The sequence below is a fragment of the Pristis pectinata genome, chromosome 34 (genome assembly GCF_009764475.1).
Source record: "Pristis pectinata isolate sPriPec2 chromosome 34, sPriPec2.1.pri, whole genome shotgun sequence".
In the NCBI taxonomy this organism is placed as follows: Eukaryota; Metazoa; Chordata; class Chondrichthyes; order Rhinopristiformes; family Pristidae; genus Pristis; species Pristis pectinata.
Window position 1 is genome coordinate 10,435,699 of NC_067438.1, and position 22,905 is coordinate 10,458,603.

Genomic DNA, 22,905 nt, shown 5'->3' on the forward strand with positions numbered 1-22,905 from the left:
TGCGTGGGTTTCCTCCGGGTGCTCCGGTTTCCTCTGGGTGCTCCAGTTTCCTCCCACATTCCAAAGTCGTACAGGTTAGGAAGTTGTGGGCATGCTATGTTGGCGCCGGAAGCATGGCGACACTTGCGGGCTGCCCCCAGAACACTCTATGCAAAAGATGCAATTCACTGTGTTTCGATGTATATGTGGCTGATAAAGAAATCTTGTCTTATCAAATATTAAGACCTTCAAGAGGAATATGGAATTTTTTTAAAAACTTACCCCGGTGTGAAGACAAATAGTAAATGTTGTTGTTATGAATATGTAAAATAAGAAAATGGAGATGGAGCCATACATCAGGGAAACAGGCCCTTCGGCCCGTCGAGTCCGTACCAACCATCAACCACCCACTTACACCAATCCCAACTTATTCTCCCCGCATTCCCATCGAACCCCCCCCCCCCCCCGGATTCTACCCCTCACCGACACACTAAAGACCACTTAAGCCACCAATCAACCCACCGACCTGTACGTCTTTGGGATGTGGGAGGTAACCGGAGCACCCGGGGGAAACCCACGCAGTCACGGGGAAAACATGCAAACTCCACACACACACAGACAGTGCCAGAGGTCGGGATTGAACCCTGGTCATCGGAGCTGGGAGACAGTGGCTGTACCGCTGCGTTCCTGCGTCACCGATTGAGATGTGGGCCTATTAAAATTAAACAAACGATTTTGTAAAAGACAAGGTAATGGCTGTTTTAGGCAGTGTACTCAATTCTTACCTTACCGTGTCCCTCCCCTGCTCTCACTACCTGTGCCCTATTGATAGAACTCATTCATTCCATTTTACGGAGGCTGTTTATCTATTCTCCCACTCTCTTGCGACTCTCACTTCGGTTCTCACTCCCTCCCATTGCTTCTATTTTCAGCCTGATTCTCACTTGTATAATCAGCCTGACATCTGTCATACACTCCGTTTATCTCTTTCAGTTTCCTCCTTCATCCTTTAGCTCCCTTGCTTATGCTCCTTGTGTGGGTGTACTTGCATTGGACACAATCACCTTTCCCTTTAAAGACAATATATTGTTACTTGAGCCAGGTCTGCTTTAAGTCCACTAAAACCTGCCTCCCACCAATTACGTCCTTTCACTCAAAATTATCTCCTGTTCTTCCCATCTCTAATCTAGCCACTTTTTATTAAGATCACTATTCCCAAATTGCTCCCTCACTGCCAACTGTTCTCCTCGACCCTTGTTACTCCTCAGTGGTAGATCCACCAGCTGCTTCCTCAATTCTGGACCAGAAACATACTGATAAAGAGATTCTACTGAACACATTATGTATACCCCCAGTGATCCAGCCTCCAACCCTCTGGGGTAGATAATTCCAGAGTTTCATTGGTATTGGTTTATTATTGTCACTTGTACCAAGGTACAGTGAAAAACTTGTCTTGCATACCGATCGTACAGGTCAATTCATTACACAGTGCAGTTACATTGAGTTAGTACAGAGTACGTTGAGGTAGTACAGGTAAAAACAATAACTGTACAGGGTAAAGTGTCATAGCTACAGAGGAAGTGCAGTGCAGGAAGACAATAAGGTGCAAGGTCACAACAAGGTAGATTGTGAGGTCAAGAGTCCATCTCATCGTATAAGGGAACTGTTCAATAGCCTTATCACAAGACAAAGGAGCAGTAGGCCATTCGGCCCATCAAGTCTGCTCCATGAGCTAAACTAATATTATTCCTATCTAGCCCCAGTTTCTGGCCTTATCCCCATAGCCCTTGATACCTTGACTAATTAGATAACCTACCAATCTCCTCCTTAAATGCCCCCAATGATTGGGCCTCCACAGCTGTACGTGGTAAAGAATTCCGTAATTTACTACCCTCTGGCTAAAGAAATTTCCTCTCATTTCTGGTTTAAACCAGTGCCCCTATAATTCTAAGATTGTGCCCTCTAGTCCTGGACTCACCCACCAGGTGATAGTGACTCAATAGTCTTATCACGGTGGGATAGAAGCTGTCCTTGAGCCTGGTGGTATGTGCCCTCAGGCTCCTGTATCTTCTACCTGATGGAAGAGGAGAGAATAACCCGGGTGGGTGGGGTCTTTTGATTATGCTGGCTGCTTCACCAAGGCAGCGAGAGGTATAGACAGAGTCCACGGATGGGAGGCTGCATAACTGCTCCTAATCTTGTACTATGTTCCTTCACTGGAGACTCTCCCACTGGTGGAAACATCTCAACATCTACCCTGTTGTGCCCCCTAAGAATCTCATATATCTCTATCGGATCACCCCATTGACCATCTATCGCCAGGGAAGAGTGTGAGGCAGACATTTTGCATGTTTTAGAGCCACTGTGGGCAAAAGCAAGTCTTGACATAAGAACAACTAACTCATTAGCTAACCAAACAGTGATTTCTGGATGACATCCTCCAATGCTCAAAATGAGAGGTCATGGCTTTAAGGTTATGGGTGGGAGGTTCAGGGGAGATGTCAGGGGGAGGTTTTTCACCCAGAGAGTGGTTGGTGCATGAAATGCATTGCCTGGGGTGGTGGTGGAGGCAGATACATTGAACAGGTTCAAGAGCTTGTTGGATAGGCATATGGAGGAGTGTGGGATGGGGGGATATGCGGGAGGAAGGGGTTAGGTAGTGTGAGGGTGGTTCGATGGATGGCACAACATGGTGGGCCGAAGGGCCTGTTTTGTGCTGTATGATTCTATGGAAGTGTCAGCTGATAAAGTACTGTCAGGAAGGTAGTCACTGTTGTAGCGAAGGGAGCCTGGCACCCTGTTTATGCATGGAAAGTTCCAGAAACAACAATGTGATAGGGACTAGTTAAATGCCTCCTCTAAGGGTTGGACTAAACACGCAGGTGTGGCAGGAAAAATGCCGGACAGCGTCTGCTTCTGAAATTCGATGCTATAACTTGAATGATCAGAATCTAGAAAGAATGAAACGCGAGAGGTTTTGGAACCTACATGGGTTGTCACAAGGTGGTGGACAGGAACAGACAGCGTTCTGAAAGGCTTTAATCTCGAGAGTGCTGGGATTTTGTTGGGCGGCACAGTGGCACAGCGGGTAGAGCCGCTGCCTCACAGGCCCCAGAGACCCGGGTTTGATCCCGACCTCCGGCACTGTCTGTGTGCGGAGTTTGCACGTTCTCCCGGTGACTTGGTGGGCTCCCCCGCACCCCCTCCCCGGGTGCTCCGGTTCCCTCCCCCACATCCCAACGGTGTGCGGGTCAGCAGATTAATTGTCCACTGTAAATTGCTCCTGGTTGTGTAGGTGAGTGGTGGAACCTGGGGGGAGTTTGATGGGAACGCGGGAAGAATAAAATGGGACTAGATGGGTGGTTGATGGTCAGCACGGACTTGTTGGGTGAGTCTGTGACTGGAGGTGATCCTTCAGTTGCTGAGATGCTCAGCCAGTCTCAAGCCGTAGTTCAGATCCTCTCTCCGCAGACGCTGCCTGACCTACTGAGTGTTTCTGGCATTCTGCTTTCCTTGTATTTGGGCCCACTGATCTGTCCAGGGCTCTGGAAAAATACAGAGGGGGATTGCAACAGTTATCGGAATTGAACTAGGTCTTGAGAGGGTTAAGTGATGAGAGCAGATTGCACACTGTTTTCCAGTACAGAGATGAACGGTAGTTTGAAAAGGCATCGAAAATGTTGGAAGGTTTCAGGGGTTAAACTGGGAGTGATCATGTGGGCAGGAGAGTCCAATATTAAAACTGAGCAGCTAAATCGGGAAGCAGTTTTCCAAATGATGGGATAAAGCAGGAGACTGTGAAACCCACTGTATTTTTTTTAGGACTGATACACATTGAGCTTGCATTCCTTATGAAAGGAAATGGATCATTGACAAAGCAATTGGTTCTGAGGTAAAGACCAGTAATTTATTTGAATGGGAAAACAGGCATAGAGGGTGACAGCACCTCGGGGTCCTTTATGGAGAGGACTGACGGTGCTGGAATATCTTCCACTCCCACTGAAGGTGCAGCAATGGTTCGATACTGAGTAAAGCTCCCTCTACTTGTTCTCTTCAAACACACGGGCTTCAATTACTCTGTGTGTAAGCTGAGTAGAGTGTGTTCTTTAAAAACCCGTACATGAAAGGTAACTGAAGGATTTCTCTCTTTTTTTATTTATTCACTTTCAAGACCTGGGCATCGAAGGCAAGGCCAGCATTTAATGCTCATCCTTACTTGCCCTTGAGAGGGTTGGGGGTGAACTGCTGCAGTCCTGGTGAACGTGCTCCCACGGTCCCAGGACTGAGACCCAGATGAAGGACCGGCGATAAGTTCCCAAGTCGGGACAGCACGGGGGAGCCTGCGGGCGGTGGTGCTCCCATGCCTCCGCTGCCCTTGTCCTCCTTGGAGGTCAAGGTGGCGGGTTTGGGAGGTGCTGTGGGAGTAGCCTGGGTGAGTGACTGCGGTTCCTTCTGTAGACAGTGCACACTGGGGCCACTGTGTGCCGGCGGTTGAGGAGGTGAGTGTTTAGTGGAGGCGGGTGGGGTTCCAATCAAGCAGGCTGCTTTGTCCTGAATGGGATTGAGCTCCTTAAGAGTCCCGGGCAACTGGAGAGTATTGCATCCCTGTAGATGTGAAAGGACCTTGGGCTGTCAGGGGTTGAATCACCCAGTCTCTGACCTCCTCTGGCAGCCGCAATATTTCCATGCCTGATCCAGTTGAGTTTCTGGTCAATGGTTGACGGTGAGGGACTCACCACTGAGGGTCAAGGGCAGGTGGCTAGGATCTCCCTGGTCATTGTCTGGCACTCTTGTGCTTTGAATGATGCTTGCCACTCATCAGCCCATGCCTGGATTTTATCTCTGCCTCGCTGCACGCTGCAACATTGGAACTACAGAACTCCTGTAATCCAGAATGTGATCTCACTGGGACAATGGGTTGTGTCAGTCGGGAGATAAATGTTGACCAGGACGCCTCTTCAGCTCTCTTTTGGGAAAGGGTGGAATAGAATCTTTGCATCCGCCGGAGAGATCAGAGGCCTAACCCTTCGTCCAAAGGCTGGCACCTTTGACAACATGGCACTCCCTTGGGGCCACACGGGGAGCGTCAGCCCGGACTGGACGCTCGAGTGTCTGAGGCAGGGTTTGAACCAGCGACCAGCACTGAGTTCCCTCTCTGCTTTGTGTTTTTCAGAGTATCACCCAGGCAGGTCTTCAAGGAGGAAGAGCATACCTGGAGGGAAGCAGCTGAGTATGGATGCTGTGACGTCAGCTCCCTTCAGACCCACAGTAAGTACCCCTCCCGGCAAGGAGGCCCAGAGATACCCCTCCATCAGGGTCATAGGATCATCCAGCACAGAGACAGGCCCTTCGGCCCACCATGTCTATGCCGACCAAGTACCCATCCGTACCAATCCCATTTACCAGCACTCAGTCCATTGCCTTCTGCACCTCGGCGATTCAAGGGCTCATCTGGATACCTCTTACATGTTGTGAGAGTCTCTGTCTCCATCACCCCCTCAGGCAGTGCACTCCAGACTCCCTCTGTGTTACAAGCAGCAGAACTTAACCGGAAAAATCAAAAAAAACTGCAGATGCTGTGAATGTAAAATAAAAACGGAAAGTGTTGGAAACACTCAGCAGGTCAGGTAGCAACTGGAGAGAGAAAAACAGGGAATGTTTCTGGTCTTTGACAGTTCTAACAAAGGGTTGCAGACCCCAAACGTTGATTCTCCCCCTCTCCCCCAGATGCTGTGTGAGCTGCTGAGTGTTCCCAGCATCTTCCGTTCCTATTTCAGAACTTACATCTGGTTAGGAAGTGGGGGTGAGTTGGGTGGGGGGGGGTGTGCAGCTCATCTCAAAATTGGCTTTGATTGCGCCAAATTACGGTGAATTTAGAACCCAGGACCGGGCTAATGCATCTGTCCAGTTACTGTGGGTGTTCACACTGCAGCATTTCACGCCATCACCACCACCTTCCTGCCTCTCCCCCTCTCCCATTTACCCGGCTTCACTGAAACACATGGAGGATGAATGTCAGTGAGTTGCCCTGGTAACAACGGTGAGGTCTTCAATTGTTACGAATCCCACACTCCGTCAATAATATATACAATACATACAACGCTAATCTGTTCCCAAAGCTCACCTTGTGGCAATGGCTTCCCGTCAGACGATCTGGCATTCTGTCACAATGTCCGTGGGGGAACGGCCTGTCTCCCCTCACAAGCACCCTGGCCATTATTTAATTAGCAGCTCGTCACTGAAGTTGTCTTTATTTTCAATCCACTTATTCCAATGCTGCAAATGTATGCTGGCTTTTGAACAGGGGGCAGTGCAGCAAAGCCCATGCATTGGCCCACAGTTTTGCCTTGTATTGTTAGCACAGAGTCTGACAGCACAGTCACAGGCACCTCAGCTCACTAAGTTCACGCTGACCATTAACCACCCAATTACACTGACTGCTCCAGATTCCAGCATTCCGTCTCCTGTGTCCCCATTTCATTCTCCCTATAGTCCCCTCAACGTCCCCCAGATCCTACGACACACTCACACGATTTCTAGTGGCCAACTAGATTTTAAAAAAACTGTTTAAATACACAGAAGAATTCTCTCTACGTTGTTGCTTCAAAGACTCCCAAAGTATATAGGTTAGATGCAAACAATACCTTCAAATATTTATGGATTGGGTTTAGACATAAAATCAGAAGATGTTGGAAGCACCCAGCAGGTCAGGCAGAGAGAAACAGAGTTAATGTTGCATCAAAGATCCCCACCATCTGGGCTGTGCCATCTTCTCGCAGCTCCCATCGGGCAGGAGGTACAGAAGCCTGAAGTCCCACACCACCAGGTTCAGGAACAGCTACTTCCCTTCAACCATTCGGTTCTTGAACCAACCTGCACAACCCTAATCACTACCTCAATGCAGCAACACTATTGTGACCATCTTCCACTGTAATAGACTTTGGGATTTTTTTTGTTCTAATTGTGTTCTGTCGTATAAAATTTTGTATAATTTATGTTGTTAATTTGTTTTTCTTGTGAATGTTGTGTCTCTGATGCCAAGTGTCTGTGAGGCTGCTGCAAGCATGCAGTTGTGCATATGACAATAAACTCAACTTTAATTTTGACTTTGAGGTCAAAGATGGAAACATTCAGCAGGTCAGACAGCATCTATGGAGGGACAAACAGAGTTAATGTTTTGACCCAGACACTCTATATTTGTTTCAGATTTCCAGGACCTGCAGTTTTTTTCAAATTTCATTTGGGTTCAGACGAGTTTAAGTGAGAGATATCAGAGTATTCGTAGTGGCCTGGGTCCTTTACAAATCAAATAAGAAAGAGTGAGACTCCACACACACATCAGGATGCCTCAATGTATGTTAATCGTGTTGCTGGAACTTTCCCTCCCCTCAATTCACTGGAAAGAATGCAGAGAGGCAGTCAAGACCATTGGTGTGGTTCCAAGAGATTCTGGCACTGGGTGTTTGAGTGTTGATGAGGGTCCTGATCCTGTGAAAGGCACTTCTGTGTGCTGGGCTGTCTGAGGGGCAGTCTGTAGTCCCAACTCTCCTTCCATGTACAGGGTCCAAGGGTTCATAACAGGGGTCACAGCAGGGTGCAGACACGGCCAATTCCCAGCTCACCCTTCCATGGCTCTGTCTCTGCCTCCTTCCCTCTCCTTTCCACCTGCTCCCTACCTCCCTCTGCCTCCTCTCTCTCTCTCCCATCTTCCCCCTCCTCCTCCCCCCTCTCCCCCCCCTGTCTCCCCCCCCTCTCTCCCCCCCCCTCCCCCCCCTCTCCCCCCCCTCTCCCCCCCCTCTCTCCCCCCCTCTCCCCCCCCCACTCTCCCCCCCTCTCTCGCCCGTCTCTCTGCCCCTCTCCCCCCCACTCTCTGCCCCTCTCTCTCTCCCCCACTCTCTTTGCACGTCTCCCTCTCTCCCCCCCACTCTCTCTCTCTCTCTCTCCCCCCCACTCTCTCTCTCTCTCTCCCCCCCCCCCCCACTCTCCTATTTCCTTGCAAAGAGAGACAGTGTCCCCGTGTGTGTGTGTGTATGTACCCGCCCCCGGTCCCCGTACACGGTGTCCCTGTGTGTGTGGGTACCCGCCCCCAGTCCCCGTACACGGTGTCCCCACAATTTCATTTGGATACTTTGCCAATATTGCCGTGGTCAGGGCTGGCCTTGATCCTGTGACCTTTAACCTGCCCATGTTACTTTGGCTGAAGCTCTTTGACCCAGTACTGCTTCACCCCGAGCAGCCGTTGTCTCCAAGCCCCCTGCCTGGCAACTGAAAGGGGCCAACACCTGAAATATTTGCTCAGTGGGGCGGTGATGTCCACCCAATACCTGCTTCTGCCCGGGATCGGGTGTAACCGGGGAATAGGTGGTCCCACTCCCCACAAATACGGCCGTTATGTTTCCAATTTCCTGCCAATGAAAATACAACAGCTTAAAACACCTGATAATAACCAGGAACCTGAGGGGTTATGGACCGGCTCAGAGAGGTATGTTCACAGACATACAACCCCCAATTCCACATTAACACAGGCACACACAGCACTCTCCAACAAGCTCCTACAGTTGTACTATTGAAACTGGCCTGACTGGTTGCGCCATGGTCTGGTACGGCAATTCGAATGTGCAGGAACACAAGAAGCTGCAGAGAGTAGTGGACTCAGCCCGATACATCACGGGCACATCCCTAATCACTGCCTCAGTACAGCAATACTATGAGCACTTGGCATTACAATGGACTGATTTTTTTTTGTTCTATTTGTGTTCTTTGTTGTATAATTTTGTATAATTAATGGTGCTAATTTATCTTTTGCTTGTGAATGTTGTGTATCTGATGCTCTGTGCCTGTGATGCTGCTGCAAGTAAGTTTTTCATTGCACCTGTACACACATGGACGTGTGCAGATGACAATAAACCCGACACAGGCACACACTCCTCATTCCACACCTACAGGCAGACACACACTTGCAGAACTACACCCATATGCACACTAGCACATGCACACTAACACACACACAGAAGCCCACCCATTCCACACTTACACAAAGCCGGACACACACACACAGCCACACACACATGCAGAGACACACACAGGCAGACAGACACATACAGATTAAATACACACACTCTCAATTACCTGTACATTCAATTCACCCATGCGCACACACCCCCTCGTACTCTCCATACAGTTGTGCTTATACCCTTACCCCCTTATCTCCCAAACACACACACACTCCCACATACTGCATTGCCCACACACATACACAGTCTCAAACTCTCCCTCACAAGGCTTCACACACACTCTCCCACACATTTTCCACAGACACACTCTCAGATACACTGTCTCCCACATTCACATTCTCTCAAACTTATTGACATAAACACATCTATCTGTCTTCTATATTCTCCCACACATTCTCTCAAACACAGAAATACTTCACTCTGCACTTTCCCTCCCCCTCCCGCCCAGAAAAACACACACACACACACACACACACACACACACGCCTATACTTCTGTAAATAAATGCAAACACATAATCTCAGTCACACACATTCACTCTCACAACCTAACACTAAACTACAACACTGTCCATTTATATGGCACCTTTAATCTAGTGGAAATTTCCCAGGTGCTATTGAAATATGTGGAACGAGCTGCCAGAGGAAGTGGCAGAGGCAGGTACAATTACAACACGTAAAAGGCATTTGGACAGGTACGTGGATAGGAAAGGTTCAGAGGGATACGGGCCAAACGCAGGCTGATGCGATGCGCTCAGGAAGGCACCTTGGTCAGCATGGACGAGTTGGGCCAAAGGGCCTGTTTCCCTGCTGGCTCGATGACTCCCCACACTTCCATCAGCTCGACCCCTCACCCACACACCGGGGGGAAGCAATTTACAGCAGACAACTGAACCACTGACTCCCACATCTTTGGGACGTGGGAGGGGAACCGGAGCACCCACGGGTGGGGGTGGGAGATGCACGTGGTCACAGGGAGAAGATGCAAACCCCACACAGCCAGAGGTTGGGATTGAACCTGGGTCGCTGGATCCGTGCACTTGTAAGCTTCACCGGTGCGTACTCACCTCTGCCCAGAGGGAACAGGAGATTCCAGAGAAAGGGAGGAGCAGCTTTGAATGGAGTTTTAAAGGCAGCGTGTTTAACACTTGCCAAGCCACCGGTCAGATGGTGGCTGTCTCTCTTTGCTGAGGGAGCTTTGGGGTGAAGCTTAGTCTGCGCTGTGTCTGAGGCACTGCGATGACAGAGTGTTGTCCCCACCCCTGCCCCGGGGGGGGGGGGGGGGGGCCAGTCTGGGAGTGTCTCACCTCAGATCTCCAGGGTGGAATTTGAGCCCCTGACCTTCAGACTCTAGAGGATCCGCCCATTGAGGCACGTGTCCAAGGTAGGGCGGAGGTGGAGGAGCTGGGTGACCGCAACCCAGCGGGGGGTGGGGGGGGGTGGTTAACCCTGGCCGGTGACATCATTGTTACTGCGGCGCAGAGCGGCAGAACCCGGAGCGGCAGGAAGTGCAGAGTCGGGGGGGTGTCAAGGTGCCCGGGGGGGAGGTTTGGGGGAGAAGTGGCGGTGGAGACCATGAGCTTGAGACGGTTCCTGAGAGAACGGAGCAGCTCACTGAGACAGCGACGGGTCCGACCCAAGCCAGAACACTCCCTGTACCGATCCCTTCGGATAAAGGTAACACCTCCGGCCTCTCTGCTGCTACACGTTAGCTTGTCTAACCTGTTTGAAAAGCAGTTCATGTTACTGATCAACTCGCTGTAGTGAACACTGAGGCTGCCTAATCTTTGCAGATGCACTTGCCGTCCAGTGAGAGGACTGTGCCCGTTTGATTTCCAGACCTCTTATTATAGGCAGTTCAGCCCCTCATTTCTGTGGCCACTCACAGAATTCCACTCCCGACTGATTTTCTTTGTAATCTTTAGAACGCAGATAGAACAGCACAGCACAGGAACAGGCGAATCGACCCACCATGTCTGTGACAAAACCGGGTGCCGAATTAAACTAAATCTGTTTTACCTGCACACGATCCGCATCCCTCCATACCCTGCATATTCATGAGTCTATCTGAAAGCCTCTCAAACACCACAATCGTGTATTGGTTTATTATCGTCACTTGTACCGAGGTACAGTGGAAAAACTTGTCTTACAAACCGATCATACAGGTCAATTCAACAGTTATGGACACAGCCCAGCGCATCACAGACACCAGCCTCCCCTCCTTGGACTCTGTCTTTACCTCTCGTTGTCTTGGTGAAACAGCCAGCATAATCAAAGACCCCACCCACCCGGGTCATCCTCTCTTCTCTCCTCTTCCATCAGGTAGAAGATACAGGAGCCTGAGGGCACGTACCACCAGACTTAAGGACAGCTTCTACCCCACTGTGATAAGACTATTGAACAGTTCCCTTATACAGTGAGATGGACTCTGACCTCACGATCTACCTTGTTGTGACCTTGCACCTTATTGCACTGCACTTTCTCTGTAGCTGTGACACTTTACTCTGTACTGTTACTGTTTTTACCTGTACTACCTCAATGCACTCTGTACTAACTCAATGTAACTGCCTCCACCACCACCCCCGGCAGCCCGTGCCAGGCACCCACCACTCTCTGTATAAAAAAGCTTGCCCCAAACATCTCCTTGAAACTTTCCCCCTCTTGCCTTAAATGCACGTCCTCTGGTATTTGACATTTTCCCCCTGCGAGAAAAGATTCTGTCTACCCCTCTCATTTTATAAACGTTATTTTGGATCTCCCCTCAGCCTCCGACGTTCCAGAGAACACAACCCAAGTTTGTCCGCATCCCCACCAACACACTGGGGGCAATTTACAGGGGCCGATTAACCCACCAACCCGCATGTCCTTCGGAATTGGGAGGAAACTGGAGCACTCGGGGGGGCAGGGGGAGCCCACGCGGTCATCCGGAGAACGTGCAAACTCCACACACACAGACAGCACCAGAGGTCGGCATCGAACCCGGGTCTCCGGTGCTGTGAGACAGCAGCTCTACCCGCTGTGCTACTGTGGCAGCCAGCAGTCCAGCAAGTTTTTCAGTCAAATACACATCAGATTCTCTTTCGAATGCTGCTGTAAATCTGCCTCAAGCATCTTTCTGGGTAGAGATCACTTTGCAAACCAGTTGGTCAACCTGCTACGTTCCTCCAGCAGTTTGTATCCTGCTGCAGGCTCCAGCATCATCAGCCCCCGATGTCTCCTCCCTGCCTCCTCTGTCCATCAGCTCACGTGAGCCCAGCTCACCCAGGGTGCCTTGGGGGGGTGGGCGGTGGAGGCAGAGACCCTCACAGCATTTAAGAAGCATCTGGACAGGCACCTGAATCACTGAGGTGTAGAAGGCTATGGAGTGAGTGCTGGTAAATGGGATTATTGTAGATATATACGACAGACAGCATGGGCATGGTGGGCCAAAGGGCCTGTTTCTGTGCTGTACAAGTCCCTGGATTAAAGATGCTAACACCACCCTTAATGGAGCCTAGAACTAAATTAACTGAACTAGATGTGAGAAACATAGAGTATTACATCACGGGAACAGGCCCTTCAGCCCACCGAGTCTGTGCTGACCATCAGACCCCCACTGATCCCACGCTCATCCCATTTAGAAATAAAAACCAGAAAATGCTGGAAGATCTCAGCCAGTCAGGCAGCACCTGTGGGAAAAGAAGCCAGTCAACGTTTCGGGTTGGTGACCCTTCCTCAGAACTTGGGAGGGAGAGCGGAGGGGTTACAGTTTCCAAGACTGTGTTTGTTTTCCATTTATTCCCTTGACATTGATGAGGGTAGAACCATGGATGTTGTCCACATGGACTTTAGTAAGGCCTTTGACAAGGTCCCTCATGGGAGACTCATCCAGAAGATTAAGATGCGTGGGATCCGCAGTGAATTGGCCGTTTGGATTCAGAACTGGCTTGTCCATAGAAGACAGAGGGTAGTTGTCGATGGGACTTCTTCTAGCTGGAGACCTGTGACTAGCGGTGTTCCACAGGGATCCGTACTGGGACCCCTGCTGTTTGTGAGAAATATAAACTACCTGGATGAAAATGTAGATGGGTGGGTTAGTAAGTTCGCAGACGATATGAAGATTGATGGATAGTGTCGGAGATTGCCAAAGGATACAGCGGGATATAGGTCCGTTGCAGATATGGGCGGAGAAATGGCAGATGGAGTTTAACCCAGCAAAATGTGAGGTGTTGCACTTTGGGAGATCAAATGTAAAGGGACCGTACACTGTTAATGGCAGGACCTTTGAGAGTGTTGATGTGCAGAGGGATCTTGGGGTCCAAGTCCATAGCTCCCTGAAGGTGGCTATACAGGTTGACAGAGTGGTAAAGAAGGCATATGGCATGGTTGCCTCCATTAGTCAAGGAATTGAGTTCAAGAGTTGGGAAGTTATGTTGCAGCTTTAAAAAACTCCAGTCAGGCCACATCTGGAGTATTGCATTCAATTCTAGTCACCCCCATTATAGGGAGGATGTGGAGGCTTTGGAGAGGGTGCAGAAGAGGTTCACCACGATGCTTCCTGGATTCGAAGGCATGTGCTATAAGGAGATGTTGGACAAACTTGGATCGTTTTCTCTGGGGTGGCGGAGGCTGAGGGGAGACCTGATAGAGGTTTATAAGATTATGAGGGGCATAGATAAGAGTAGACAGCCAGTATCATTTGCCCAGGATCGAAATGTCTAATACTGAAGGCCGTGCATTTAAGGTGAGAGGGGGTAAGTTCAAACGAGATGTGCGGGGCAAGTTTTTTTTTCCACAGAGAGTGGCGGGTGCCTGGAATGTGCTGCCAGGGCTAGCGGTGGAGGCAGATACAATCGAGGTGTTTAAGAGGCTCTTAGCTAGGCACATGGATGTACAGAAAACAGAGGGATATGGGCATTGTGTAGGTAGAAGGGATTAGTTCAGTTAGGCGTTTAATTACTAGTTTAATTAGTTTGGCACAACACGGTAGGCCAAAGGGCCTGTTCCTGTGCTGTACTGTTCTATGTTCTGTGTATGTTCTCCCCACATTCCCCCTCAACTCCTCCCAGGTTCCACCCCTCACCCACACACTAGGGGCAATTTACAGCCGATTAACTCATCAACCAGCATCATGCACTCTGGACCCTATAGAACTCTCTCCCACTGGGTCCCCTGCCCCTATTGTTCCCATCTGCACCCCCTCCCCACCTCCCTCACTTGGTTCCACGCTCCACTTCCTCTCCTATCAGACCCCACCACCTGCAGCCCTCTGTTCCTACTCTCCCCTCCCCATCTGCCTGTTACCCACCCCCCCCCGGTCACCTGGATGCACCTGTCACCTGCCCCACCCTTCCCCTCACCTCATTATACTGGCTATCTCCCCTCTAGTCCGGATGAAGGGTCCCGACCCGAAACGTCCCCCCCACAGACGCTGCCTGACCCGCTGAGTTCCTCCAGCAGTTTGTTCGTTGGCCCAGATTCCAGCATCTACAATCTCTCAAACAGGAAGATATTTTGGGAAGATAGTTTTTGTGTCTTCACAAAATACCGTCCTGTTTGAGCCGTGAAACCTGCGATTTCACTCCTCCCCTAAAAAAAATCCTGTCATCATGATAAATCCAGCTGTGTTTTGGGAACTCGGTGAGAGATCTCTGGTTGTAAACACCAGTCATCCCGCTCTGCAAAGTCCTGATGATGGATTGCCCAACACTGCTTGTGGTTAACTCTTTCCTTGTCCACCGGATAAACTAAAGTGGGTCCAGAGATTGCTGGATCGTTGAGCCGTATCACAGGCTTGAATGGGACAATTTTCTGAGGTAGTGTTCTCTCCCCAGATATTTTCTTAGTAAAGCCCAAAAGACATAGGAGCAAAGTTGGGCCATCGAGTCTGCTCCACCATTCAAACATGGCTGTGTTTGTTCTCAACCTCATTCTCCCACCTTCTCCTTATAACCCTTAACCCCTCCCCCCCCCCACCAATCAAAAACATGTCAATCTCTGCCTTAAATACACCCAGTGACTTGACCTCCACAGCCGTCTGTGGCAATGAATTCCACAGATTCACCACCCTCTGGCTGAAGAAATTCCTCCTTGTCTCTGTTCTAGGGGGACCTGATAGAGGTATATAAGATGATGAGAGGCATTGATCAGGTGGATAGTCAGAGGCTTTTCCCCAGGGCTGAAATGGTTGCCACAAGAGGACACAGGTTTAAGGTGCTGGGGAGTAGGTATAGAGGAGATGTCAGGGGTAAGTTTTTTACTCACAGAGTGGTGAGTGTGTGGAACGGGCTGCCGGCAACGGTGGTGGAGGCGGATACGATAGGGTCTTTTAAGAGACTTTTGGATAGGTACATGGAGTTGAGAAAAATAGAGGGCTATGGGTAAGCCTAGTAATTTCTAAGGTAGGGACATGTTCGGCACAGCTTTGTGGGCCAAAGGGCCTGAATTGTGCTGTAGGTTTTCCACGTTTCTAAAGGGACGTCCCTTTATTCTGAGGCTGTGCCTTCTGGTCCTGGACTCTCCTACTACAGGAATCATCCTCTCCACGTCCACTCTATCCAGGCCTTTCAATATTCAGTAGGTTTCAATGATATTTCCCCTCATCCTTCTAAACAGGCCCAGAGCCATCAAACGTTCCTCATACATTAACCCTTCCATCCCCAGGATCGTTCTTGTAAACCTCCTCTGGACCCTCTCCAATGCCAGCACATCCTTCCTTAGATATACTGCTCACAATACTCCAAACGTGGTCTGACCAACGCCTTATAAAGCCTCAGCATTACATCCTTGCTTTTCTATTCTAGTCATCTCAAGATGAATGCTAACATTGCATTTGCCTTCCTTACTACCGACTCAACCTGAAAGTTAACCCTGAGGGAATCCTGCACTCGGACTCCCAAGTCCCTTTACCCTCTGTCTTCTATGGACAAGCCAGTTCTGAATCCAAACAGCCAAAGACCAAAATGAAAGTACTTTACCTGAACACACGCAGCATTCGTAAGAAGACAGATGAACTCACCGCATAAATAACTACGGATGTGATGTTGGGAGCTGGTTAGGTCTCCGGTCGATGCTCAAGGTGTTGAGGGAGGAAGGCGTGGGATATGAGTCTATCACCAGCAGCTAAAGAAATTCAATCTGCGTTCTCCGGTGCTTAATGACACAGAGCCATCCAGCAAGGAAACAGGCCCTTCGGCCCATCGAGTCCGTGCCGACCATCAACCACCCATCTACACCAATCCCATTTTTTATTCTCCCCTCATTCCCATCAGCTCCCCCCCAGATTCCACCCCTCATCCACACACTGGGGGCAATTTACAGTGTCCAATTAACCCACCGACCCGCACGGCGTTGGGACATGGGAGGAAACCGGAGCACCTGGGGGAAACCCACGCGGTCACAGGGAGAAGGTGCAAACTCCACACAGACAGACAGCGCCGGAGACTGGGATCAAACCCGGGTCTCTGGAGCTGTGAGGCAGCGGCTCTTCCCGCTGAGCCACTGTGCTGCCTCCCTGTGTACATAACACGGGGTGTGATGGATGCAACTTGTGCTACCTCCCCGTGTGCTGGAAGTGAATGAGTGAGCAGTTCCGTTTAATGCATATTTCCTTTGCAAACAGCGTGCATAAATCAGCTGCCTCTGGGGAAAGTTCTCAGCCTCCCTCCTCTGGCCGGCTGAGGTGTTCTTGTGCACACACTGATCTGACCACCCGCGTTAAAACTCAAAAACCACCTGTTAACCAGGAGTCTGCCCCACGCGCGCACACGCCCTCACACACATTCCCACACACACACACTCCCACACACACACACTCCCACACTCCCACACACATACTCCCACACACACACATACTCCTACACACACACGTTCTCTCAGACACACACACACCCACACACACACATTCCTACACTCACACACACACACTCCTACACACACACATTCCCTCAGACACACACACAAACACTCCAACACCCACACACACCCACACAAACACTCCCACACCCCACACACCCACACACACACACACACACACACACACACACACACACACACACACACACACACACACACACACACACACACACGCCACACTCAAGTGATGCGGGAGCCAATAATTATCGAGAGCTCCAGCTGGCTATAAAAAGATGTCTTATTTTGCAGCAAGACTGAGTTCCCTGTAACCCTGGAGACGCAGCCGAAAGCTGTTCAGTCCTTGCCCTGGGGATTGGTGTGATGGGGCTTTGCCGAGGATCAGAGGCTTCCTGTGCCTCGGCACCAGCTCTCCGTCACTAATTAAACGGTGCTGACACAGTTTAGCTTTAACCTGTGGTTGCCGTCTCTGGGGAAGTGGTGTCCGTCCCTGGCAGGGTTTACAACAGTCTGAGTTACATACACCTCTCCCCCACTACACTTACCTGGTGGACTCTGTCCCCAGCCACCGATGTCCCTCCGACACCCAACCCCTACCCAGTCCCAGAGACCACCCCCGTCCCTCTTCCTTCACTCCCCTTCCAACTCCCTCTCCTCCACCCTCAGAATCAGGCTGCTCATCTCCCTGCTCCTGTCCCCCACCTCCCCTCCACCCACATCACTCTCCCCTCAACCCTCCCCTTCCCTCAACCTCCACTCCCCTCCCCTCCACCCACATCACTCTCCCCTCAACCCTCCCCTTCCCTCAACCTCCACTCCCCTCCCCTCCACCCACATCACTCTCCCCTCAACCCTCCCCTTCCCTCAACCTCCACTCCCCTCCCCTCCACCCATATCACACTCCCCTCAACCCTCCCCTCCCCTCCCCTCCACCAGATTAGAGAGCATGAGCCTTACTTAAGGAGAGGCTGGACAAACTTGGGTTGTTTTCTCTGGGGCGGCGGAGGCTGAGGGGAGACCTGATGGAGGTTTATAAAATGATGAGAGGCACAGATAGACAGCTGGAGAAACAAAGGACTGCAGAGGCTGAATGTTGGGTCTGGGAGGGGTGGGGGTGAGAGTGTAGGTGCGGGAAATGGCAGAGATGCAGGTGCGAGCTTTCCCGACCACAGTCGGAGGGGGAAGCCACGGTTAGGAAAGAAGTTGGACATCTCGGATGTCCTGGAGTGGAAAGCCTCACCGTGGGAGCAGATGCGGCGGAGGCAGAGAAATTGAGAAAAAGGGATCGTGTCCTTGCAAGAGACAGGCCGGTATCTCTTTCCCAGGGTTGAAATGTCAAATACTAGAGGGCATGGATTTAAGTTGAGGGGGGAATGTTTAAAGGAGATTTATAAGGCAGGTTTTTAACACAGAGGGTGGTGGGTGCCTGGAACGGGCCGTGAGGGGTGGCGGTGGAGGTAGATAGGACGGTAATGTTTAAGAGGCTCGTGGACGGACACATGCAGGGACTGGAGGGATGTGGATCATGTGCAGGCAGATGGGATTAGTTTAATTGGCGCAGACCCGGTGGGCCAAAGATCCTGTTCCTGTGCTATACTGTTCTACGCTCTGCCTCTGGGTGTGTGCTGTGAACTTGGCGTCGCAATGGTTAAACAGACACCAGCGAACCGATGACCCGGCTCCACAGACGCACCCCGTGCCTGTGTCTCTCCCCTGGACAGACACAAACGTGGCTCTGCAGATTGGGCGGCCGCTTCGTCGAGCACCTTCACTCCGTCCGCCGCAACAGCCGGGACCTCCCGGTGGCCGCCCACTTCGATTCCACATCCCGCTCCCACACTGACAGGTCTGTCCACGGCCTCCTCTACTGCCACGTTGAGGCCAGGCGCAGGTTGGAGGGACAACACCTCGTATTCCGCCTTGGGAGTCTCCAGCCTGACGGCCTCAACATTGATTTCTCTAACCTGGTAACCCCTCTGCTCCCCCCCCCTTGTCTTCCCTCATCCCTGTGGCCCCCTCCCTCCTTCTCTTTCCCCTCCCCCATCCTCATGACTTGCCCATCTATTCCCCGCCTCCCTCCCTTTATTCCAAGGTCCACTGCCCTCTCCCACCGGATTCCTCCTCCTTCAGCCCTTTGCCTATTCTACCTATCACCCCTCAGCTTCTCACATCTCCCCCCTCTTCCCCTCCCCACCACCCTTCCCCCCTCACCTGGACTCACCTATCACCTGCCTGCGTGTGCTCCTCCCCCTCTCCCCACCTTCTTATTCCGGCTTCTGCCCTCTTCCTCTCCAGTCCTGACGACGGGTCACAACCCGAAATGTCGACTGTTTATTTCCCTCCACAGATGCTGCCCGACCTGCTGAGTCCCTCCAGCACTTCGTGTGTGTCTGTGTGTTGCTCCAGATTCCAGCATCCGCAGATCCTCTTGTGTCTGTAGTTATATCGGTGACCTGATGATGGCAGCACACCCCTGCCGATGATATCGGCCGCTAGTTGGTCCCCTGACAGGGTGCGGGCTGGGCTTTGATTTTAACCTTCTCGGGAACCCGGAAAGCTTAGGTGGTTCTTGCTGTGGATGGAGTTCAGCAAAGGTTCATTGGACCAATCAGTGGCATAGTGGGTTTTTGCACTTAGCAGCTGAAAACTTATCGGATTCACACAGGAGGAGAAATTGGGTCAATGACATGGGACATAGAACATAGAACACAGAACAGAGAGCAGTACAGCACAGGAATAGGCCCTTCGGCCCACCATGTCTGTGCTGAACACCATGCCAATCCAAACTACACAGTAGTGTAGCGGTTAGCGTGATGCTATCACAGTGCCAATGACCTGGGTTCAATTCCCGCCGCTGTCTGTAAGGAGTTTGTACGTTCTCCCCGTGTCTGCATGGGTTTCCTCCGGGTGCTCCGGTTTCCCCCCACATTCCAAAGACGTACGGGTTAGGAAGTTGTGGGAATGCTATGTTGGCACCAGAAGCGTGGCGACACTTGCGGGCTGCCCCCAGAACACTCTACGCAAAAGATGTATTTCACTGTGTGTTTCGATGTACATGTGACTGATAAAGAAATATCTTCTTTTATAATCCCACCTCTCTGCACACGGTCCATATCCCTCCACTCCCTGCCTGTTCATGTGTCTGTCCAAATGCCTTTTAAACACCACTCCCGTGTCTGCTTCCACCCCCACCCCTGGCAGCCCGTTCCAGGCACCCACTGCTCTCCGTGCAAAAAAAACCTGCTTCATAAAAACCTCCCTTAAACTTTCCCCCTCTCAGCTTAAACCCATGCCATCTAGAGATTGACGTTTCTACCCTGGGAAAAAGACTATCTACCATATCTCGGTCTCTCATAATTTCATAAACTTCTATCAGGTCTCCCCTCAGCCTCCGACACTCCATAGAAAACAACCCAAGTCTGTCCAACCTCTCCTTACAGCTCATACCCTCTAATAAGATAAGATTTCTTTATTAGTCACATGTACATCGAAACACAGCAAAAAGCGTCTTTTACATAGAGTGTTCTGAGGGCAGCCCACAAGTGTCGCCACGCTTCCGGCACCAACATAGCACGCCCACAACTTCCTAACCTGTACGTCTTTGGAATGTGGGAGGAAACCGGAGCACCCGGAGGAAACCCACGCAGACACGGGGAGAACGTACAAACTCCTTACAGACAGCGGCCGGAATTGAACCTGGGTCACTGGCGCTGTAATAGGGTTACACTAACCGCTACACTACCGTGCCTGCACCCAGGCAGCATCCTGGTGAACCTCTTCCGCACCCCCTCCACAGTCTCCACATCCTTCCTGTAATGGGGTGGCCAGATCTGCACACAATTAGGCTTCAGCTCACCTGAGTTTTGATGAATGAATGAGTGGGGATTCCTGTAAAACCTGCGTAACCCGAACAGGACTGGACAGATAAGACGCAGGGGGGCTGTTCCTGACGTCCAGGAGATCAGGACCAGGGGTCACTGTCTGAGGATAAGGGGTGAGCAATTTAGGACTGAGAGGAGAGAGAAATGTAGAGAAACAAAGGACTGCAGATGCTGGAATCCAGATGAAAAACACGATGATGCTGGAGGAACTCAACACGCCAGGCAGCATCCGTGGAGAAAAGCAGGTGGTCAACGTTTCGGGTCAGGACCCTTCTTCAGGACTCAGTCCTGATCTGAAACGTTGACCGCCTGCTTTTCTCCACCGATGCTGCCTAGCCTGCTGAGTTCCTCCAGTGTCATCATGTTTTTCATCGGAGAGGGAAATACATTCTTCCAGATCATGGTGAACCCGCGGACTTTTCTCCCACAGAAAGCAGTTGAAGCCAGATCATTAAATAGACTTCAGAAGGAGTTGGATGTTGTTCTCAGGGCTGCAGTGTTCAAGGGATGGGAGGAGAGAGCTGGAACAGGGATGACCAGCCATGTTCACCACCACCACTCAGGCAGTGAGTTCCCAATTCCGACTGCCCTCTGGATAGAAACATTCTTCCTCAGATCCTCTCTCAGTGTCCTAACCGTTACCTCAAACCTCTGCCCTCTGGTTTTAGATGATGGGGAATAGTTCCTCGTTCTCTGTGGCCTTCATGATTCTGTACACCTCTATCCGGTTCCTCCCCTCAAGCCTCCTCCTCTCCAAGGACAACTGGCCCAGCCTCTCCACCGCCCCATCCCAGGGAACAGCCTGGCGAACCTCCTCTGCACCATCGTATCCTTCCTACAGTGTGGCGACCAGAACTGCACGCAGTCCTGCAAGTGTGGCCCAGCCCATGCTTTATAAAATTGTGCCTCGGATACTCTGTGCCCTGGCTAATGAAGGCAAAGTTTCCTATGTGCCCTCCTCACCATCTTGCCCACCTGCACTGTCGGTCTCCTTGGACGTGTGCACCAAGTATTGTTCCTCAGTACTCCCCGGGTCCTACCGCTCATGGGGTTTGTTTTACCTTTGTTGGTCCTCCCAAAGTGCATCACCTCACATTCACCAGGGCTGAGGTTGTGACTGAGCCCAGGAGGGGGTGGAGTGGTTGCAAGATGGTGGTGGGAGGGGATATGTTGGATGTCTGAGATGAACGTTCCCTATGCAGAAGGCCAAGGGCAGAGGGGACAGGGAGCTGGAGGGGAGCAATTAAATTGGTGATTGATTAGCACTTGCTAAATGGAGAGAGGTATCGAGGAAAGCAAACCCCACTCTTTTTCATATCGAGACTTACCTCGTGAGCATCCAGTGCTGAGTAATTAGCGGCAAGAAGTACAAGTAAATCACTGTTTCGTCTGGAAGGATTAGAATGTTTTCTGTAAGATAACTGTGCTTGGAGAGTCCCTGGTAGTTTATTTATGGAACTATTATTTAACTCACTGTGCACTGTAGCCAGTGATAACCTTATCTGCAAGAAGCAGGGAAAACCCTTGTAACAACAGCAGCTTGCATTTATATAGCACCTTTAGGTCCGAAAGACTTTACAGGAGGGCCTTAAAAGTAAATGTGAGGGTAGACATAGTATAGATGTAGAAATGCTTGGGCAAGGGAGAGTGAGAGAGAGGGAGAGGCAGAGAGATATAGACCCCAGTGGACTGGTGGTAGGGTCAGTAAAACCCGGGATAACCAGCAGCCCAGTAAACAGAGCAGAGATGGGGAGGGGTATAGGGGATGGAGGTGGTACAGGCACAGGGGTGCAGGGGGTGACGAGAGAGGGAGGGGATAGAGGCCAGAAGGAGTTACAGAGGAGTGGAGGGGCAGTAGGGGTGATGGAGAGGTGTAGTGGGAGGTGACAGATGGGGAGGGGTGTAGGGGTGGGTGTAAGGGCCTGTGAGGGGTGACAGAGATGGGGAGGGGAGGGGAACATGAGAGGTTGGGTGTTGGTTTACAGAGACAGGCAAGGATCGGGCCACAGAAAGGTTGGAACATTAAAGCAGTGGGCATTTTGGACGTGGGTCCAGCGTAAGTCAGTGTGTGCAGGGATTGGTATTGGTTTATTATTGTCACTGGTACCGAGGAACAATGAAAAACTTGTCTTGCGTACGGATCGTACAGATCAATTCATTGCAACAGTGCATCGAGGTAGT

At 51.0% G+C, this 22,905-nt stretch overlaps 1 protein-coding gene across 1 annotated transcript in view; it reads left to right on the top strand.

Annotated features, from left to right (window-relative positions):
* LOC127585866 (ras/Rap GTPase-activating protein SynGAP-like) overlaps positions 1 to 22,905 on the top strand; it is a 469,283-nt gene that overhangs the window by 247,916 nt on the left and 198,462 nt on the right. Inside the window, 1 exon segment of the mRNA XM_052043571.1 lies at positions 5,153 to 5,247. Within this exon segment, the coding sequence (XP_051899531.1) occupies positions 5,153 to 5,247 (95 nt within the window).